Source organism: Podarcis filfolensis (assembly GCF_964270895.1).
Source record: "Podarcis filfolensis genome assembly, chromosome: 2".
Classification (NCBI taxonomy): domain Eukaryota; kingdom Metazoa; phylum Chordata; class Lepidosauria; order Squamata; family Lacertidae; genus Podarcis; species Podarcis filfolensis.
In genome coordinates, this window is record NC_139605.1 from 8,062,065 (window position 1) to 8,079,382 (window position 17,318).

The following is a 17,318-nucleotide window of genomic DNA, read 5'->3' on the forward strand; positions in this document are numbered from 1 at the left end:
TTGCTATTCTCTTTTCACAAAGCTGTGTTTTGTGACACCTTGGGGATTTACTTCTGAGTAAAATACGCGTAGGACTACATTGCAGCAAATTTGTAATTGCATCACTAAGTGGCGTGCAGAGGGAAATAAGTTCTGAAAGGTGCAGACAGATTGCAAGGAAATGCGTAAGTCTCCTGAAACAATTCAGATAAAAGTTGAACCCTATGTAGAACAAGCCCAAGTGTCCCATTCAGTGTTGGTAAATGGTGATAATGCAATCACCCTGGTCTTTGCTTTCTTGGTTAACGCCTGCAAGCAACCATTGTCTCTCTTCATTTGCAAATGAATAAAACGAGACTTCCTGATAAGTTTTCGTCCAGCAATTTGAAGCTGGAGCCTCCCTTCGGAATTAATTTGTTACTATTGATTCAGTTTCTGTTGCAGAAGCCATCACAAACACAAAACATCTAAAAGTCTCAAAGGCATCCCCACTGACCCCTACCCTATAAAAAACATTATTCAGAATAGTGGGTTGCATGAGCCGCCAAGGATATTTTTTTCCCACTCTAGCAGCCAGGGGATGACCAATCTCTCTCACTCCATCTCTCCCCACTTCTCAAAACTCATATTTTTCTTGTGTACGCAACATACATTTAAAGCATATCCTTCTCCCCCCCCCCCCCCGCTCCCTGCCTATCCTAGGCTTTGTAGTTTGTTAAGGGTGCTGGGAATTGTAGCTCTGCAAACTACAACTCCCAGGATTTTTTGTGGGGAAGCTGTGTGCTATGAAAGCAGGACGTGTGTGCAGCTGCTGTCCTTATCCCTTCCTGAAATGAAGCAAAGCTCTTCCCTGAAATTCACACTGTAAGTTCCTAGCTTTTTGTGTTGCTGTTTTTTAAAGCAAACAGAGCACTGTGAGCATTATCCATTCCAAATAAAAAAAATATTAATGGGATTTGAGAGCCATCGATCGAAAACGGTGCAGATCTCCTGCTTCCTTCTTCTACATCCGAGGCAGCTGCCACTCTCAATACAAATTTAGTAGATAAAATAAAAAATACATCGCACAGGTGGAAGCTGGCTGGAGCACCTAAATCCCCTTATTCTCCTCTGCTCCTCACCAGCCAGTAAAGGCTGGTTCATCCAGCTCCCTCCTGCCCACTTCCCGACTTACAATCAGTCTAGAGAGGGGCACTGCCTGTCAGAGGATGGGGATGGAAGAGGCCTAGCTCAGTTGGCAGAGCATGAGACTCTTAATCTCAAGGTCATGGGTTTTAATCCCGCCTTGGGGGGGAATGGGGTTGGACTAGATGACCCTCGAGGACACCTTCCAACTCTCTGATTCCGTTGGTGGAGCATCTGCACCCAAAAGGCGCCAGGTTGAATCCTTGGTACCTCCACGGAGAGGCCTAGAAGCTGCTGCTGCCAGCCAGTGTACACAATCTTGAACTAGATGGACTATTTGTGTACGGCAGCTTCCGAACTGGAATTAGCTGGATCTGCCAGTCACTGACTGTGGCTCCGCCTCCTTTTCTGCCCCCCCTGCCTTCGGCCCCATCAGTCTCAATGGGCACTAGATTCCCCAACCCCAGCCCAATCCTCTTATGGAGGTGGGGGGGGAGGAGAGGGAGGGGAAATTTCGTTGCACAAGTCACCATACATTTAAAGGCTTCAAGAGTCCTGGCTTCCCCCAAAGGATTCTGGGAGATGTAGTCTGGTGTGGGTTCCGGTTCCCTTCCCAGAACTACAGGTCCCAGAGTTCCCTGAGGAAAGTGCTTGATTGTTAAAGCAATCTGGGAATTGTAGTCCTGCGAGGGGAGCAGGGGCACTCTTGGCACCTTTAAAAAACCGCAGCTCCCAGAATCCTCTGGGGGAAGCCAGGACTGTTCAACGTAGAACAGTGGTACCTCGGTTCCCGAACGCCTCTGTTGTCGAACGTTTTGGTTCTCAAACACCAAAAACTCAGAGGTAAATGCTTCTGTTTTGGAACGTTTTTTGGAACTCGAAAGTGTGACGCAGCTTCCGTTGAGCGCAAGATGCTCTTGCAACCAATGGGAAGTCGCCCCTCGGTTTACAAATGTTTCGGAAGCTGAACGGTCTTCCATAATGGATTACGTTCGAGAACCAAGGTACCACTGTATATGGTTTTAAATGTATGGAGAGACTTTGGCTCCAGTTAGATTCAATGCTGTACATGGCGTGAAGCTACCTCTTGAGATGGGGTTAATATTTAGGATGTAGCTAGTTCAGAGCGACTTAACTTGGCTTAGGAGAGTTGCAAATAATAATAATAATAATAATAATAATAATAATAATAATAATAATAATAAATTTTATTTATATCCCGCCCTCCCCGGCCAGAGCCGGACTCAGGGCGGCTAACACCAGTAAAATTACAATAAAAACATAATGGGGGGGGGACCAATTTAAAATACAGATTAGAATGCAATTTAAAATGCAGCCTCATTTTAAAAGTAGCCCATAGATCAAAACTGTAAGGGGAGGGAAAACACAAATGGGGTTATAAAGGAAAATAAATACCATTGATGAAACCTGGTCTCCCTTCTTTTCCAACGTAAGGGAAGAATAAAGTAAAGCACTCCTGCCAGCCTCACAAACCTGCCTACAGAGAACTCATATGGACTGCCGATGTTTTAAGACCATGTAAAATGACATTTGCCTGGCACCTCCTTCATGTAAAATAGGCAAGGAGTTAAAAAACTGTTTTATTTCTGTTACGGTAAAATCTGGGTGCGAGGCTGCTCTGCCACCCAGCTCGTCGGACTAAGTCCGCGGGTCCCTGCGGAGGAAAAATGAGCTCAGCCGGAGACAGGAGCAAGCTGCAGAAGATCCAAGTTTATTGCGCAACAGGTTCAAGGCGAGATTGAACCGCGAGAAAGGGGTGACATAAACTTTTGAAACTTCCCTCCATGCCCCAGAATACAGTGCAAAACACATCCCAGTTACATCATGAATACATTAAGAAGAGGTTGGGTTACACAGGATTAACATATGGAGGAGGGAGGGGGAATATGCAGAGCTGGAGATATGTGTAGATAAGCACATCCTGATGAGAAGACAATGGTCCATGTACTGGCATTTCCTGGAGGAAAGGCTTGGCAGAGTGATTTGACAGGATTAGGGTCTTGACACCTTGCTTGAGGGATTATGGAGGACAGGGGAGGTGTGATGGAGTCCTAGAGAAATTGAGCAAATTGGCACGTTGATTTTCTATGAATTTTATAGATTTTAGTCCCTTTTGACATTGACGATTGGAAATAAATTGATATATTGTAGCGAAGAAGAAGGTGAAGAAGACATGCCCCCCCTTCCGTATCATTTATCAGGTTTTAATCAACACATTGCGGGTGGTTTTCTGAGCTGCTTCGGAAAGGCTACTGTTACACTATGTGTTGCTTTGTGCTGTATTCTCTGTTTTACTGAATTTGTACGTAGACTTTTTACTGCATTTTTAATATTTTTTTAAAAACCTCTGTACTGGGCGGCGGAATGGGAGTCAGATCACTGCATCCCCTGACGCTTGCTACCCTTTTCGTTTAATAAAACCGTGCACAGGAGGAATAAACGTCACATCCAGGTCAGTCTTGCCTGTGCCCTAATCTAAGGACAATGTATTTCTCCACCAAGGGAGCTGGAAAGCTCCTCAAAAGAATAAACACAATTTGTTTGTTTGTTTTCATAAAACTGTTAAAAACAAAAACTCAAAATGGTTCACAAAAAGATAAAACAATCCACCAAAAGGGAGGGGGGGATTGAAATTGAAATACTTTATTGTCACTTGTACAACTTGTATACAGTGAGATTACACGAGTACCCCCCCACTCAGCTCTCTTAGTCTTAATTCCCCTCGTTTACTGACGCACACATACCACACCCAAAAGTCAGTTGCCCTGTTATTATCTTTTCATTCAGCAGCCTAACAGCCAACAGATAGAAGCTGTTCTTTACCCTGTTGTTGCGACTAATCATGCTTCTATATCTTCTGACCGAGGGCAGGAGATCAAGAAAGTGCCAGCCAGGGAGTGAATCATCCCTGAGAATTTTCCTTACTCTCCCGAGGCAACTTTCTTCCACTATTTCATCCAGCGGATTCACGGGACAGCCCATAATCTCTTGTGCTGTATTCACCACCCTCTGTAGGCACTTCCTATCAGATGATGTCAAACCAGCGTACCACACCATGATGCAGTATGAAAGGACACTTTTCTATTGTGGACCGGTAGAAGGAGATCATCAAATGTTGATTGACATCGTTCTTCCACAATACTCTGAGGAGATGGAGTCTCTGTTGGGCTTTCTTAACCACCTGGGTTGTATTTATTTTCCAAGTGAGGTCTTCACTGAAATAAACTCCTAGGAATTTAAAGGAAGAGACTCTCTCCACACAGCCCTCCCCGATGTACAGCCTTGGGGCTAGTTCTCCTCTCTTCCTCCGAAAGTCCAACACCATCTCCTTTGTCTTGCTGATATTAAGGTGCAAGTTGTTCCCTAGGCACCATGTAGATATTTTTTGGACCTCCCCTCTATACGCTGATTCATCTCCACCTGTTATTAAACCCATTATAGTGGTGTCATCTGTGAACTTAATAATTGCAGTAGAGAGGACAGATGATACACAATTGTATGTATACAATGAATACAGGTAGGGACTTAGCACACATCCCTGTGGTCTGCCAGTGCTGATTTTTAAGGAATTAGATTCCAGCCCTACTTTAAAACATACCATTCGTGGAAAGACAAAAACAGGTTCAAAGACAAAATGGAGGGCTACCCTCCACATGCCTCTGCGGAAAAGTTTTAACAGGGCTTTCTTGAAGAGAAGAGGGTGTATCGGATGGACGAGGGAATCTGTGGGCCTCCAGAGGTGGCTGGACCCCTAGCAGCCACAGACAGCGCTGCCCAATGGTCAGGGATGGTTGAAGTTGGAGTCCATTAACTTCTGGAGGGCCACGGGTTCCCCACCTGTGAGGAATGGGATTCACAGCCTTTAGTTGATCAGTCAAATGAGTTTGCCGGTTGATCGATCGATCGATCAATGAAATTGCTTAAGTTCGGCAAATGCATAAGTTTTCGCTCTCTGCCATTTGCATAACATTAGTCTGACGGCTATACAGCGGTACCTCTGGTTAAGTACTTAATTCGTTCTGGAGGTCCGTTCTTAACCTGAAACTGTTCTTAACCTGAAGCACCACTTTAGCTAATGGGGCCTCCTGCTGCCGCTGCACCGCCAGAGCACGATTTCTGTTCTCATCCTGAAGCAAAGTCCTTAACACGAGGTAATATTTCTGGGTTAGCGGAGTCTGTAACCTGAAGCGTATGTAACCCGAGGTACCACTCTATGTGGCCTACCAGATACTTTTAGTCAAAGCATCACAGCGAGGCCTCTTTGGCTTGTCCTCAATTAACTTTCCCTCGGCTGAAATGACTGACTGTGGCCCCATCCTCACGGTACATTTACAGCAGTGTCACAACACTTTAATCCTGGGAAATGTAGTTTGTTAAGAGTGCTGAGAGTCGTTAGGAGGCCCCTCACAGAGCTAGGATGATTCATCAACACATCCCTCTTGCTGGGGAGCTGTGGGAGTTGCAGTTCTGCGAGAGAAATAGGGGAAACAGGAGAAAAAGGGGTCTCCTAACTCCACACCCTTAAAAAACTACAGTTCCCACAGCTCTTTGGGGAAGCAGTGTGGTACTTTAAATGGACAGTGCAAAATCACCTTTTAGACCTGTAATTTTGTCTCAAAGGGAAGTTGAAAAGACAAGCAAGGAAAGAGGGAATAAAACAGATAACTTTTTTTATTTTTAAAAACAGCATTAGGGATATTTCATTAGTCGAGAACAGGGGTGGGCCTGTGGACTACCATCTCCATCATCCCTTGCCATTGGCGATCTTCGTTAGGGCTGATGGGAGTCGGAGTCCAACAAGGAATTGGCCACCCCATCTGCGGAACTCCCCGCCACAAGACCTTAAACCAGCCTCCCCCAATCTGGTGCCCTCCAGATATTGCTGGACTCCCAAGTCCCATCATCCCAGACTACTGGCTGTGTTGGCTGGGGCTGACTGGAGTTGAGGTGGGGGGAGCCTGGGGTGGAAAGCCAGCTGATGGTTCAGAGTGGTGGGAGCTTTAGTTCAACAGTGTCTTGGGGTGGAGGGGCACTCGATCAAACATATTTTAAAACTGATTTAATCTGCTTATTTAATTAATTTAACGGACGCTGCAGCTCTTGTGGGGAGGGGAAGATTAAACCATGGGAAGGGGAGGTATTTTAAGATAATGCTGCAGGCACCTGATGAAATGGTGCATAAAAGCATCCGCTATCAAAAAGATTTAAATCTCAAAAGGTACTGCAAAGTATTTTTGCAAAGCAACAATTTCACTGCTAATTCATCTTTTAAGAATCAGATTTCACAGTTAAATCACAGTTAAGTCATCCAAACAACAATTTCATCGGGGTGGGGTGGGGGGGAAATCAATGCTGATTCATCTGGTCATAACTTATTATTAAAATGATGCTAGGAAGTCCAATTCCTTTCCACCCCTTTCCCTTTCCCATCCTTTTTTTTTTTTTTTTTGGTCCTCTAAACCTCCAAGCCACTTTGGTCTTCCTGCCGAAACCCCTCACCGAAGGCACTTCGCAAGCACCCAGTGTTGCTTCCAGGCTTATAACCTTCCTGCAAAGTTTAGTTATTTGCTGCTATTTAACTGTTTAGAATACTGCTTTATTTGATGTAAGTTATGTGAAAAGTTATTCTCATTCTTCTTGTATCAGATCAGATTGTTATTGCTAACATTTGACATTTTATTGTATTTCTAATAATAATAATAATAATAATAATTTATTATTTGTACCCCGCCCATCTGGCTGGGTCTCCCCAGACACTCTGGGCAGCTTCAAAAAAGATTAAAAATACATTAAAATATGTGTTGGAAGCCACTCAGAGTGGGTATAAATCATCAGATGGGCGGGGTATAAATAATAAAGTTATAGTTGTTGTTAAGGTAGATCAATATCATCTGCCCCACATATTGCGGATGTGTGGGGCTGAGTGCGGGAGCAGAAACGAGAGAGAGGATTGCCCAAGTCTTCCTAACGAATTTGTGGAACGGAGGGAAACAGTCAATGTGCAAAGGCCTAAGCGCCATATAAATGTAAAAAATAAACATAATTTACCCGCCTTATAAAATTAAGGGGGATTTCAGGCCGACGTTGCCGCTTTTGTGCTGGCGTGGCTCAGCTTGTGTTTCATAAGGTGCGACCTGTCGGTGAAGCTGTCCCCGCAGTCTAAGCATTTGTACGACTTGAACCCTTTGTGGGTGTTCTGGTGGAAGCTGAGGTGCGAGCTCTGGGTGAACGACTTCCCGCAGGTGAGGCATTTGTGAGGCTTCTCCCCCGTGTGGATCTTCTGGTGCTTGTGAAGGTTGGAGGACTGGCTGAAGCCCTTCCCGCAGGTGGGGCACTTGTGGGCCTTCTCCCCCGTGTGGGTCACCCTGTGCTTCAGGAAGCTGGACCGGTGATCGAAGGCCTTCCCGCAGGTGGGGCACTGGTAGGCCCGCTCCGCCGCATGGCTCCGCCGGTGCGCGCGGAGGAGCGGGAGCTCGCCGAAGCTCTCCCCGCACCGCGAGCACCGGTAGGTCTTCCCGCTGGCGTGCGCCTTGCGGTGCTGGGAAAACTTGGCCCGTTGGCTGAAGCTCTTCCCGCAATCGGGGCACCGGTAGATCAGGGCGCCCACGTGCATTTTCATGTGCTTCTGGAGGTTGGACGACTGGTGGAAGCCCTTGCCGCAGTCCCCGCACTTGTAGGGCTTCTCGCCCGTGTGCAGGCGCCTGTGCTTCGTGAGGTGAGAGCGGGCCCGGAAGGCCTTTTGGCAGTAGGAGCATTCGTAGGGCTTCTCGCCGGTGTGGATGAGGTGGTGCTGGGACAGGTAGGAGCGCCGGCAGAAACTCTTCCCGCACTCGGAGCATTTGTAGGGTCCTGGCCTAGGGCGGAGGCCCAACGGCGGCTTCGGTTTGACGCTATTCCCATTTGGGGAGGCGGTAGCCTCGGTCTCCGGGGTCCCTGGCAGCTCCCAGGCAGCTGTTTTCTTTGGACTTGCTTCTGTCCCTCTCGCCAGCCCATTAGGACTTCTGGGTACTTCTTCCTGATTGTTGGACGAGGGAACATCTCGCCCCGTGCTTTGCAGCTGCGGCCCCCGGGGTTCTCTCTGCAAGGAACTTTCTAAGAGGTGGCAGGTCTTTGCGTCCCCAGAAACGGGATCGCCTAGTGTGGCTTCGCCTGGAACGAGGGAGAAAGAACATGGCACAACTTTTAAAACGTCGACACGTTATTTACCGTATTTTTCGCTCTATAACACGCATCCGACCATAACACGCACGTAGTTTTTAGAGGACGAAAATCCGTAGGCATGCCACCCGTAGGCATTTCCTCCATAACACGCACAGACATTTCCCCTTACTTTCTAGGAAGGAAAAAAGTGAGTGTTATGGTACAAAAAATACGGTAATTAGAATTGCAGAAGTGACTGAGATCCGAAAGGGCATCAAGTTCCTCTCCCAGCCAATGCAGAAAATAGTTATCGTATTATTTTTATTTATTTCAGTTTATTCTAATTTTTATTTATTGCATTGATTAATCACCAGGTTAATAATTCTCTGGAATTGTAGAGTTGGAAGAAGACCTCAAAGGCATCTTAGTCTAGCTCCCACCCTTACCCTTAAAGGTAAAGGGATCCCTGACCATTAGGTCAAGTTGCAGATGACTCTGGGATTGCAGTGCTCATCTCGCTTTACTGGCCAAGGGAGCCGGCGTACAGCTTCCGGGTCATGTGGCCAGCATGACTAAGCTGCTTCTGGCGAGCCAGAGCAGCGCATGGAAACTCTGTTTACCTTCCCGCCAGAGCGGTACCTATTTATCTACTTGCACTTTGACGTGCTTTCGAACTGCTAGGTTGGCAGGAGCAGGGACCCAGCAACGGGAGCTCACCCCGTTGTGGGGATTCGAACTGCTGACCTTCTGATCACTGCCGACCTTCTGATCGGCAAGTCCTAGGCTCTGTGGTTTAACCCACAGCACCACCCGCGTCCCTTTCCTTACTCTAACCCTAACCCTCCTCTTCTTCCTCCCATGTGCCCCCTGTGGCTTCCTCAGATCTGATCTGGAGGGTAAGGAGAAGCCCCAGAACAGAATTATGGGAGAAGTCCCAGAAGAACGGAAAGGAGCATTATGGGAATTGGAGTCGTGCAAGAACATCTGAATTTCCAGCATGCTGGAGGAGGAAGGCAGAAATGGGCATTGTGGGAATTGGAGTCATCCAATAACACAGATTTCTCCATCCCTGGTCTAAAGAAGAAGAAGACAGCCTTACACAACAGAAAACCAGCCTGGTTAGCATCACTGATCTCCCAGCTGGGCCCCAGCACCTCTTCGGGCTCCAGAACCTCCTCTTCTTTGGGGGAATTCACATTCGCCTCTGTAGGCACCTGAATCAGGTACAAAACACAGCAAGAAAAATCAAGAGTGTGGACGCTGTAAGCTTAAATGGGATTTGGCACCCGCCAATCGCGCTGAAAGTTGTCAATATAATATTATTATTTATTGAATTTATATACTGCCCTATACCTGGAGGTCTCAGGGCGATTCACAAAAAGATCACAATATATAAAATCAAAATCTAAACCACAACCCAATAACAACCCCCCAGAAAGTGCCACATTTTAAAAGTGTATAGGATGTCAGTCAGGTCAACCAAAGGCCTGGTTAAAAACGGATGTTTTTGCCTGCCGCCTAAAGGTGTATAGTGAAGTCAACAGGTGAACTTTCCTGGGGAGAACATTCCACATGTGGGGAGCCACTGCAGAGAAGGCCCTGTTCTCGCGTTGCCACCATATGGGCCTCTCGAGGAGGTGGCACACGAAGGAGGGCCTCAGAAGATGACCTCAGGGTCCGGGTAGGTTCATATGGCAAGAAGCAATCACCAACCTTTCTAGGCCAGAGGACACAATTGGAATTTCAAGAAAATGGCCGCCCGTCACAAAATGGCTCCCCAGTGGAGGGCGGCATGACACAAAACAGCTACGTTGGCTGTGTGTCGCGTCACACAAAATAGCTGTCACATTGATATTGATGAAGACCTTTCGTGGCCAAGACCAACAACGTCCATTGTTGGGGAATGCAAGTGCAGGGAGGGCAGTTGACCTCAGGTCCTGCTAAGGATCCACTGTGAGATTAAGATGCTAGACGAGATGGTCCAGGTTCTTCTGTACGTTCCCCACCCCATTCCTGAGATTTAACAGAATTATAATGGGGGTTCACTACCCCGTCTCACCTGCTGTTCCTGTTCCTCCACCTGCAGCTGCCTCAGCAGGAAATCCTCGGCCAGGGCCACCGCCTGGGAGCAGGTCTCCGGGCCGCAATCCCTTACCCGGCTCTGGACCTCTGCTGGCAGGATGGCCAGGAACTGCTCCAGGATCAGCAACTCCAGGATCTGCTCCTTGGAGTGCCTCTCCACCTTCAACCACCGCCGGCAGAGCTCCTGGAGGCGGCTGTAGGCCCCTCTGGGCCCCTCGGCCTCCCGGTAGCAGAAGCGCCGGAAGTACTGGCGGTTCTTCTCCCTGCTGATGGCGTCCCCGCGCAAGATGGCCGCCTTCACTTTCCCATAATCCTCTCTGTCTCCGGCCTCCAGGCTCCAAAAGGCCCGCTCGGCTTCCCCGCTGAGGGCCGGCTGGAGTTGGGCCGCCCACTCTTCCCGGGGCCACCGGCAGGCTTTGGCCACTTGCTCGAAGGAGGCCAGGAAGGCCTTGGTGTCATCCCAGGGGGTGGGCTCCTCTGGCATCTGGGCAGCCTCCCACCTCAAGTTGGGGGACTCCAAGGTCCCCAGGAACTCTTGCCACTGGCTCTCCCATTCCTGAAGTAGCCCTTCGCCTGGAACCTGCATCAGCTGTCTCCCCGATGCCTTGCAAAGCAATTCCTGAATGCTCCCCGCCTGGAAGACGCGAGGGGCTCTTTCGGACCCTTTCGCCCCCATCTCGGGTTCAAATTCTGAGAAGCCGGTCTCCTCTGTTTTGATCTTGGGCTGTCCTTCCTGCCTGGAAGGGACTTCTTCTTGGGAATCCGGCGATGCCATGACAAACCCCTCTGCCATTTCCATCGCCCACCACCCAAGGATAAGGATGGGGAATCTTCCTCCTGAACCTCGGAAGATAAAAAAGTCTTAAGCCCGCTGGACCAGTGACCTGATTCCGTAGAAGGGCAGTTATAGCTGTTGGAGCAGTTATAGGTGCCCAGGTCTCCTGGGGTGGCGTCTATTGTTTTCTTGCCAAAGATGCGGTGAAAACTCCAGAATAAACACCAAATCTGCTTGCAGGAGAAAAGAACACAGAGCAAAATATTTTATTTATTTATTTAGAAGAATAGATATAAAACCCCCAGCTCTTTTTTATTTTTATTTTTATTGTGGCAGTATCCAGTAAAATCATGGAAACATCACAAAGCATCCTATACCCTTTTATTCTTATTATTTCTTAATTTGTTATTTGCATTTTCAGAAACATCCTACACCCTTTTAAATGTGTTTCTGGGATGGGGTGGGGGGAAGGTGGGTTTTATTAGTTTGGTTGCTGCTGCTCTCTTTATTACATCTTTTGTGGTTTTATCTCGTATTTTTGTGTTGTGAACTGTCCAGAGATCTACGGATGAAGGGCAGTATAGACGTTTAATAAATAATAATAATAATTTTAAAAAGTTTAAAAACCTTAACACTGTCAAATCATAAAATACAGGATAAATGACCAACATGGAATCAAATGAATTCTCAACAAATATCAGGATGGCAGGTCTCTTTCCGATTTCCACAGGAACGGTTATTTAAAGCAGTTATCATACCACTTTAAACAGTCATGGCGTCCCACAAATAACCCTGGGAAGTATAGTTTGCTAAAGGTAGAGAGCAGTTTATTTATCATTTTCAATTTTACATTTACATAGAGTTATACAAGCATATTCAACTTCCCTTCACTCCCTTCTATGGTTCATTTTATTCTTCCCTTTACTGCCACATATTCTAATTAATCCTCACTTTTCCTTTCCTGGTTTTCCCCTCCATTATAAATGTAACTGCTCAGTTTATTCTAGTCCTGCCAACGTTTAAAGTGGTTTACAGTAGTTTTTCAAATATTCCGCAATTCCCCATTATTTTTTTAAAGTTCTTTCTCCCTGATCACTTATTCTTCCAGCTAAACTAGACATTTCTACATGTTCCATCAATTTCGCCTGCCAGCGGGTGCCGAGAGTTGTTAGGAGACCAGTGTGGCTTAAAAACCAATCCCTCCAGCCAGGGAAATCTTGGGAATTGTAGCTCTGCAGGCTCTATCTCTATTTTAAATCAGAACCAGTGAAGGCCGTGAAGGTCCTGTGTGAGTGTCTGGAGGCGGTTGGAGGATGGATGGCGGCTAACAGATTGAGGTTGAATCCTGACAAGACTGAAGTACTGTTTTGGGGGGACAGGAGGCGGGCAGGTGTGGAGGACTCCCTGGTCCTGAATGGGGTAACTGTGCCCCTGAAGGACCAGGTGTGCAGCCTGGGAGTCATTTTGGACTCACAGCTGTCCATGGAGGCGCAGGTCAAATTTGTGTCCAGGGCAGCTGTTTACCAGCTCCATCTGGTATGAAGGCTGAGACCCTATCTGCCCATAGACTGTCTCACCAGAGTGGTGCATGCTCTAGTTATCTCCCGCTTGGACTACTGCCATGCGCTCTACATGGGGCTACCTTTGAAGGTGACCCGGAAACTGCAACTAATCCAGAATGCGGCAGCTAGACTGGTGACTGGGAGTGGCCGCCGAGACTATATAACACCGGTCTTGAAAGACCTACATTGGCTCCCAGTACATTTCCGAGCACAATTCAAAGTGTTGGTGCTGACCTTTAAAGCCCTAAACAGCCGCGGCCCAGTATATCTGAAGGAGCGTTTCCACCCCCATCATTCTACCCGGACACTGAGGTCCAGCACCGAGGGCCTTCTGGTGGTTTCCTCACTGCGAGAAGCCAAGTTACAGGGAACCAGGCAGAGGGCCTTCTCGGTAGTGGCACCCGCCCTGTGGAACGCCCTCCCACCAGATGTCAAAGAGAACAAGAACTATCAGACTTTTAGAAGACATCTGAAGGCAGCCCTGTTTAGGGAAGCTTTTAATGTTTGATGGATTACAGTATTTTAATATTTTTGTGGAAGCCACCCAGAGTGGCTGGGGAAGCCCAGCCAGATGGGTGGGGTATAAATAATAAATTATTATTATTATTATTATTATTGAAATAGAAAATGTCACCTGACAGCTCTTAGCAGCTCCCTGACAAAACAGTGTTTCCCAAATTCTTTGGGCGAATGTTCCTATCTCAGCAGAGGGCTGCTGCCTCTCAGAGCATCTGCTTTTCATGCACAATGTCCCCTCGGCATGTCCAGGTAAGAAACACACCTGATACCCCGGGGAGCTGCTGCCGGCCTGTGTCAACAGCACTGGGGTAGATGCACCAAGGGTCAGAATGTGGGGACAGGGCAGCTTTTCTAGGGGGCACCACCCCAACTTTCCTCTTGTCCTCTCACCAGCCAGCTTCACCTTGGATCTTCGGCCAGGAGAAAGTCTCAAGACAGCCAGCTTCTATTTCCAGTAAGTAAAAGAGGAAATAATTAAGGAGAGGAGGTGGAGGAACCGGAAAAGCAGATGTTCTCTTTTTTTTTAAAAAAAAAAGTCATATCCATGTGATTTCTCACATGCACACCTCTCTAGGAATGGCACATTTGCTATTTTAACCCTTTCCATGTGTGAGGGACACTTGGTGCATGAAAAAATTCTCCTCATAGACCCTCCACCAGGGGTCAGCAAACTTTTTCAGCAGGGGGCCAGTCCACTGTCCCTCAGATCTTGTGGGGGGCCGGACTATATTTAGAAGGGGGGGAAATGAACGAATTCCTATGCCCCACAAATAACCCAGAGATACATTTTAAATAAAAGCACACATTCTACTCATGTAAAAACACCAGGCAGGCCCCACAAATAACCCAGATGCATTTTAAATACAGTGGTACCTTGGGTTACATATGCTTCAGGTTACATACGCTTCAAGTTACAGACTCCACTAACCCAGAAATAGTACCTCGGGTTAAGAACTTTGCTTCAGGATGAGAACAGAAATTGCGCGGCGGCAGCGGGAGGCCCCATTAGCTAAAGTGGTACCTCAGGTTAAGAACAGATTCAGGTTAAGAATGGACCTCCGGGACAAATTAAGTACTTAACCCGAGGTACCACTGTAAAAGGACACATTCTACTCATGTAATAACACGCTGATTTCTGGACCGTCCGCGGGCCAGATTTAGAAGGCGATTGGGCCGGATCCGGCCCCCGGGCCTTAGTTTGCCTACCCATGCTCCACACTAAGGGCTGATGTGCTGCATAGGAGCCAACTTCTAGGTGCCAAAGTCCCTTTGGGGCCCCCAATAAAATACAGTGGTACCTCGGGTTGAGTACTTAATTCGTTCCGGAGGTCCGTTCTTAACCGAAACTTTAGCTAATGGGGCCTCCTGCTGCTGTAGCGCCGCTGGAGCACGATTTCTGTTCTCATCCTGAAGCAAAGTTCTTAACCCGAGGTACTATTTCTGGGTTGGCGGAGTCTGTAACCTGAAGCATCTGTAACCCGAGGTACCACTGTATTTTATACAAGTGATGAGCTGTAATTCAGCTTCATTGGATGGGTCCCCATTGGGTCTCCTAGGAGAAGGACCTCTATCATCATCTATAACCAGCAGGGTTACCCAGCGAGGATGAATGACGAAAGGTTCGTGACAGGTGACTGCAAGTCATTCCTCGCACAGTGGAAGCTTTGAACTGTGGAACTCCCTCCCACAGGAGTGTTGTTGGCCAACAGATTCGGAAGACTTTAAAAAAAGGGCTGGGCAAATTCATGAGCAAGGCTACCCATGGCCACCAGAGCAATGTTCTTGCACCTCTGAATTTCCTGCTGCAGGGATGAAGAAACTCCCCGATGGCACGTAAAAAAGTTTGGTCTTCTCAAAGTGGCGACAATAGCATCAACTGGAGAATCGTAGAATCGTCGAGTTGGAAGGGACCCTGAGGGTCATCTAGTCCAACCCCCAGCAATGTGGGAGAGGAGGGGGTTTATTGGTTTGTGTACATTATTATTATTATTATTATTATTATTATTATTATTATTTGCTCTTGTTATTTTTAGGCATTTTGTTATTTTTATGCTGAGAGCAGATGATGTGTGGTATATTATATATTATTATATATTATTATATATTATTATATATTATTATATATTATTATATATTATTATTATTATTATTATTATTATTATTATTATTATTATTATTATTATTTATATACCGCCCTATACCCAGAGGTCTCAGGGCGGTTCACAAAAAAGATCACAATATATAAAATTAAAATAAAAACAATAACCCAATAACATCCCTCCCCCCAAAGAGGAGCCACATTTTAAAAAGGTATAGGATGTCAGCCAGGTCAACCAAATATACAAATTTAATTAATTAAAAAAGCATCCATGACAGATGGCCAGATGAATTAAGGAAAAGAAAGAAAGAAAGAAAAAAACTCTAATTAATAGAGTCGTTCGTTCATTTCGGTTGTATGCTACAGAAAACAGTGAATTTCGTAAAAGGAAAAATTAGCGAAGTATATTATACTGCAATGAACAATATATTTCAACATAAGGTTCACAATCCTGTTGCCTTATCCTGCTTTTTAAAGAGATGTGATCTGATCATCTGGGTCGCTTGGCGCCTGGTCGGAGGAACAGCTGCCTCGTCCTGCATTGCAGGGGGTTGGACTAGATGACCCTCGGGTCCCTTCCAACAACTCTACAATTCTGGGATTTCTATGACTCCTGAAATACCGTTCCTAGGGGGGTGGAGGCAATTCGTGTCCTTTGCATCTGTTACCCCAAACCAAAATTTCTTTTGCACCTCCTGATCCAGCCGGGCTCATCTTCTCACCGGCTGCCGGCTTGTTGGGGGTTAAACCGAGAGATGCGCGGAGTCCTAGAGAGGCAGCGAAAGGAGGAAGGGGCGGCCGCTTCCTGCCCTGGCAAAGGGACGCCAGGTGAGCGCCAGGAGCCCTCAGACGGAGCGCGAGATGCAAAGCAAGCGGGTTGGGTGTATCTGTTTGCGTGTTTTCAAGTTGTCTGGAAGGAGAAGCCCTGCTGCAGCGACACAGGAAGCTGCCTTATACAGATTAGATACTGGCCCACCTACTATTGCAGGCACAGACTTGCAGCAGCCCTTCAGGCGGGTGCGTTTGACCAGCCCTAGCCAGGACACGTGTCACTTCAGGAGGTGAAATTTAGGGGGTTATTTTGGGGGGGATCAGCAATGGGACTTAAAAATACGTTGCACCCCCAAAGGGTGCACCTTCATTATCTCCAATGACAGCATTATCTCAATGACAGACAAAAAAATGGGGGTGAGGAATTCAAACCTGGTTTTATTTTTGTGAGCAGGCAACTTTTTTAGAGAGTAAGATTGTCTTCCATAAACGCGGTTTTAACAGTGAGTCTGTAAGTGACTGTGGAGGGCAATTCTGGATCCACACGTCCCTCCACAGTGGGGACATAGGTTTCCTGGCAGGAGTTGATCAACAGCTGTCAACCTTCCCTTTATTTGCGGGAAATTCCCTTATTCCAGCGCCGTTTCCCGCTGCTATCCCGGATTGTTAGATATCCCGTAGACTGTCCCCGGGACAGGTGAAGCTGCTGATCCCTTATTTTTGAGGCTCCCTGGGCAGGTGAGGCTGCTGATCCCTTATTTTTGAGGCTGCTGATCCCTTATTTTCAAATCTGAAAGTTGACAGCTATGAGTTGATCAGGTGAGGGTTTGCCAAGCGTGCCTTCCTCTTAGCACATTTCTCCCTTGCCTCCTGAGTTTGAGTGTCTTCAAAGCCCATGACACCTTTGGTAAAGGCTGTTCTCCAATTGGAGCACTCACAAGCCAGTGTTTCCCAGTTGTCAGTGTTTATACTACATTTTTAAAGATTTGCCTTGAGTCTTTAAACCTCTTTTGTTAACCACCAGCATTACACTTTGCAGTTTTAAGTTCAGAGTAGGGTCAACGTTTGGTAAAGAAGCACATTGGTATCAAGCACATTAAAACTTGGCTAGATTTTACATCTGCCCTCATCCACCTTCACACAATTGTTCCCCATGAAAATACTTAGGCTAGAATAAATCTCATAGTTTATTGGAAAAGTGAAGATTTTACTTGCAGAGGTTCAGAAGCTACAACAAACAAGTCTC

General features: G+C 46.9%; 2 protein-coding genes across 4 annotated transcripts in view; both read right to left on the bottom strand.

The window, feature by feature from the left end:
• The window catches only part of LOC310756746 (uncharacterized protein), a 1,375,527-nt gene that overhangs the window by 388,645 nt on the left and 969,564 nt on the right, over positions 1-17,318 (bottom strand). The window lies entirely within an intron of this gene.
• Positions 6,921-14,695, bottom strand: LOC310756658 (uncharacterized protein). 3 transcript variants are annotated; one of them, XM_083601171.1, is made up of 4 exons: positions 13,607-14,695; positions 10,325-11,355; positions 9,365-9,479; positions 6,921-8,274 (listed from the first exon to the last, which is right to left on the bottom strand). In XM_083601171.1, the coding sequence occupies exons 2-4, from the start codon at positions 11,144-11,146 to the stop codon at positions 7,199-7,201; spliced, it is 2,013 nt and encodes a 670-aa protein (XP_083457297.1). In that variant the 5' UTR covers positions 11,147-11,355; positions 13,607-14,695; the 3' UTR covers positions 6,921-7,198. The 3 variants fall into 3 exon arrangements, with proteins under 3 accessions (XP_083457297.1, XP_083457298.1, XP_083457296.1); XM_083601172.1 differs by having other exon boundaries at positions 10,325-11,352; positions 13,575-14,695; XM_083601170.1 differs by having other exon boundaries at positions 10,325-11,352; positions 13,462-14,695.